At 36.7% G+C, this 4,497-nt stretch overlaps 1 protein-coding gene across 2 annotated transcripts in view; it reads left to right on the top strand.

Moving 5' to 3' along the window:
• LOC111394800 (regulator of nonsense transcripts UPF3-like) overlaps positions 1-3,427 on the top strand; it is a 5,759-nt gene extending 2,332 nt beyond the window's left edge. The window contains exons 2-7 of one of the 2 annotated variants that reach the window (XM_023020792.1): positions 114-220; positions 473-568; positions 658-756; positions 861-940; positions 2,001-2,111; positions 3,236-3,427. In XM_023020792.1, coding sequence (XP_022876560.1) covers positions 114-220; positions 473-568; positions 658-756; positions 861-940; positions 2,001-2,111; positions 3,236-3,412 — 670 coding nt within the window. In that variant the 3' untranslated portion in view covers positions 3,413-3,427. The remainder of the gene's footprint in view (positions 1-113; positions 221-472; positions 569-657; positions 757-860; positions 941-2,000; positions 2,112-3,235) is intronic. The other variant, XM_023020793.1, reaches the window with a different exon arrangement.
• The last annotated feature ends 1,070 nt before the right edge of the window (positions 3,428-4,497 follow it).

The raw sequence follows: 4,497 nt of genomic DNA, 5'->3' as shown, positions 1-4,497 counted from the left end.
TCAGCCAAAATGATGTTTCGCCAATATGTTCACGATTATACAACGTATGTGCTTTAAAAGGTACTGTTACCCTTTCCACTCTGCCCCTCATTCATCCCTCATCTTCTTTGCAGCCAGAAGCATCTATTCTATTCTAGAGCCTACATCGACTTTAATAGACCAGAGGATGTTGTTGAGTTTGCGGAGTATTTTGATGGACATGTCTTCGTCAATGAGAAAGGTAACATTCAAGACATTTTGAGATCGATCCATGATGACTTGATGTCCAGTAGAAAGTTATATGATTCCTTGATATTTAATTGCATTTTTCTACTGTACATGGTAGCTTAGGTTCTGTTCTTCCATATATCATGATAAAATTTTAATTCTGTATCATGAGAAAACTTACCTTTATAATTTTATAGTGATGCATATAAGTTTTAAAAATTTGTTTTCTAAATGAGGGATTTTCCCTCTTATTTGCCTCTTCCAGGTACCCAGATTAAAACAATTGTTGAGTATGCCCCTTCACAGCGTGTTCCAAAGCAGTGGTCTAAAAAGGATGGGCGTGAAGGGACCATATTGAAAGGTGTTTTAACTTGTGTGCTGATTGCCCATGGTTTCCGTTCTATTATCTGTTTTTTTGGAATCATGGTTGATTTGTTGATATACATGCAGATCCTGAATATCAGGAGTTCCTTGAATTTCTGGCAAAGCCTGTTGAGAATCTTCCTAGTGCAGAGATACAATTGGAGAGGAAGGAGTCGGAACGAGCTGGTGAGTTGATAGTTTTAGCTTATGTGTACTCGTAAGGCAAGCTAAGGTTGCTTTTTTTTTTTTTTTTTTTTTTCAGTTTAAATGATTTCCTGATTTCTTTTTAGGTGCTCCAAAGGATCCTCCTATAGTTACTCCTTTAATGGACTTTGTTCGTCAGAAAAGAGCTGCAAAGAGTGGAACTCGGGTAGGAAATCTTACCATTCGTTTCCCTTTTTCAAGGAAATATATATTTTTATCTAGGTGGCTAACTGATGAGGACCAATGAATGCTGGCGTTATTTCTATATAAAGTTATCTGGATCATCACATTTGTTCTTGCTTGGCATTGGAGCTTGTATCAGTTTCATTTTTATGGCATGTCCTATAATTATCAAGTCTCTGAAAACAAGGAAATACTTTATACTCGGGTTTTCTTTTTGATCAACACTGCTATGTATCCATCTGTTTAGTTTAAAAAATGGTAGCAACGGTCATATATAATTTCAGAGTATTATTTCATGTGTAGCCTGGAAAGCAGATCTACAGTATAGAGAATGGGGCTTGAGAGAGAGATTAATGATATTCTCAAGAACTTACTGATAATATTTACTATAATGGTTGAATCGAGGACTAATTGTCTCTGCTACAGGGAGCTTTTGTTGGAAATCTGGAGTTAGGGGAAAAATGTGGGAGATTTCTTGGACTGCATAATCACTATTTGTGTATATTTTTCTGTTCTAAATTTTTTTATGGGTAGGAAAGGGTGGGGGTTGTTTAATCTAGGAGTGTGAATGGAATTGCTCTTTAACTGCTCTCTTCGCTACCACAACCTAAAGTTGGAAAAAGCCCCGAATCCCTGCATCCTATGCGACTGAATTATTACTTAGTGTTCTTCTGAGTTGTCGTAATGGGAAATATTAGGAGTGGGTTCATTTTAAATCATTAAATATATAGTTTGCTGTGGAAGGTGTTGATCAATTTGGTTATAGGCGATTGATAGTGGAAATCTATTCCTGAAAGTTTTTGATAACTCCTCTCTCTCTCTCTCTTCCTTCATGCACTTTTGCACACGGACAAAAATATGTTTTCATAATGAGTTTTTAGTGGCAACAATTAATTTTTATTTTTTTAAGATTTCTGAGTGTGTTCCTTTTCGTGAGTAGAATATAAGATTATATCTTTATATTTTTCTGTTGTCTTACTCCTTTGGGGACCTTTATAGCAAGTCCTAAAACATTTCCATAATTTTTTCTCAATCGGGGATAGAGATCCGTGTTGAATGGGAAGCCACCTAAAAGGAGCAGTGGAGCATCATCTAGGACTCCTAGCTCAGGTTCTTCAAGAAGAGGATCAGAGAAGAGGACTTCCACCAACATGGTAAACTGTTTTATTTATTATTTACCCATGTTCTAAAAAGTGCGAGTAGGTGCGTAGCCTTGCCGCATAGCCACACTTCATATACATTTTAACGCCTAGGCTTCAACTAGGCCTGCTTAGGCTTGTAAAAGATTAAGCCTGCCTTGCCGTGTAGCAATGCTTTATGCAGTTTAGAACACTGTTATTTACTATTGACACAAAGGGTAGATGCTCATAACGTGGAGCCTTGGTTTATTTTCATCTTCGGATTTCTTTGTGGTTGGCATTAAGCTCTATTTTACCATGTATTATGTATGACACAACACGATTCTTTCATTTTTCTCGTCAAACTTTCATTACATTTGACTGTTAAAATACTATATGAAATCTAACATAATTCGCTTGCTACTAATGCTTGCACGAGGTCTTATTTGTATTTATGGAAGTAAAACATTTTAATTTTGAGTGCTATAGTGTTTTGAGTTCTATTTCTACTTGATGGTTAACATGAATTATACATATTTAGTTGCTGATGTGTTGGCCGTGGTATTTATGGATCTCTACGTGTTTTTTTCCTAATTAACATAAATGGATACGTTTGTTAAGAGTATCTCCAAGATGCTCTTTATTAACCATATCCTCTCTATTTTAGAGAGTCAACTCTCTTCTCAAACTCTTTATTTTCAAAAATTAAATAAAGAGTGGTTTTAATGCTCCATATGTATAGAGCCAAACCACTCTATATAAAATCTTCAATGCTTTCATTCACTGTTTCACAATTATCTTTGCACTTCTTTAGAGTGGAAACAAATTAAAAAAGGAGATAATGTTGATCAATAATTGCTTATGGGAAAAGTTAAGATACAGATAAATATAATGAGTGTTGTTGGACTTGTCAAATTTGTACTCTTTATTTTTAAAATTATTCATGATGCTCTTTAATTGGGAAAATGTGCTCTTTAAAAATAAAGAGCACTGTTAAAGATGCTCTAAATGATAGAATTGTCAATGATCTATCTTTTACATTCTCTAGTACTTCTACTTGATTTTATTTGTTGTGATATAGAATCACTAAAGAAGCCAATTTTTTAGGATTCATGGATGTTTTCATTAACCTGTCACTCTCTGAACTGTCTTATCAACAGTATGTTTCAAGGGACAGCTCAAAATCAGTGAGTGGCAAAGACAAATCTTCATATATACTGGTCAAACGAGGTGATCAGCAGTTCTCTGATACGTCTGTTACTTTAAATGCTGCATCTGGAACTGCTGCATTAGAAGAAGAAAGTGGTATGGCACACTGTTGGATTCTTGATTATTAAATATGTACTATCTATATGAGGTTATTATAATCGTTTAAACAATCTCATTGCCATTCACTTCTGTAACATGCAAGTTTTAATTTTGCAAGTTCTTTGTTGACTTCAAATGAGCAGAAGCTATATTTATCATTTTCAAAGTGTTTGATTTTAAACTGTGGATTGTTGCTAAATGATGCTGAAATGAAATACAATATAACCTCTTTAAGAAATTGGAAAATGTGAGAACCGCAGTTGTCGGTTGGAAATGCTGGTGTTCAATGGAGAAGATCCTGATGGGTGGGTTTTTTGAGCAGAAAGGTCCTTTAATATAAACCAGCATACAAATTGGGAGAAGATTGAAGCAGCCAGAATTTGTTTTGAGGGTGAAGCACTTGCCTAGTTTCTCTAGGAAAATGGCTGGCAGCCTCTTCCGAATTGGGAGGATATGAAAATTCTTTTGCTAGCCAGATTCCGTTCGTCGCAAGAGGGTACCATCTTGGAGAAGTTCTTGGCATTGAAGTAGGATGGGGCAGTGAAGGAATATCGCCACAAGTTTGAGATTTTCACCGCTTCTCTTTCGGAGATTCCAGAAACAGTGTTAGAGGAAAACTTCATAAATGGGCTGAGCCCAATGATAAGGGCGAAGGTTAGGATGCTCAACCCTCAAGGGCTGGGCCATATCATGGAATTGGCCTAGCAGGTCGAGGGTCGAAATGAATCAGTGCAGAGGTCGCATTTGTGGATTGGCCCATCCCGTAAAAGAAGCCCAACTTATAATCAGTTTGTTAGCCCAGCTTTGAGCAACCCCATTTACACCAATATTCCCTCCAAAGCAGTACACGTGACACTGCAATCACATCCTGACACCACAATCACATCCATTGGCTCTTACGGCCACTCCCGAATCTATGGCAGCCAAGATCCAGAGACTGTTGACAGCATTGAAGCTGGAAAATTCTTTCAAGTGCTTGACCGATGCTGAATTCCAGTTGAAGAGGGAAAAGGGTCTCCATTATTGTTGCGACGAAAGGTATATTTTCGGTTATAAGTGTAAAAATCTTGAGCTACAAGTATTAGTGGTGCAGGAGGAAGGAAGCAATGAACTC

This window comes from Olea europaea, chromosome 5 (assembly GCF_002742605.1).
Source record: "Olea europaea var. sylvestris chromosome 5, O_europaea_v1, whole genome shotgun sequence".
Taxonomy (NCBI): domain Eukaryota; kingdom Viridiplantae; phylum Streptophyta; class Magnoliopsida; order Lamiales; family Oleaceae; genus Olea; species Olea europaea.
The sequence above is the reverse complement of the archived record's forward strand: the minus strand, read 5'-3'. Positions and strand labels throughout refer to the sequence as shown.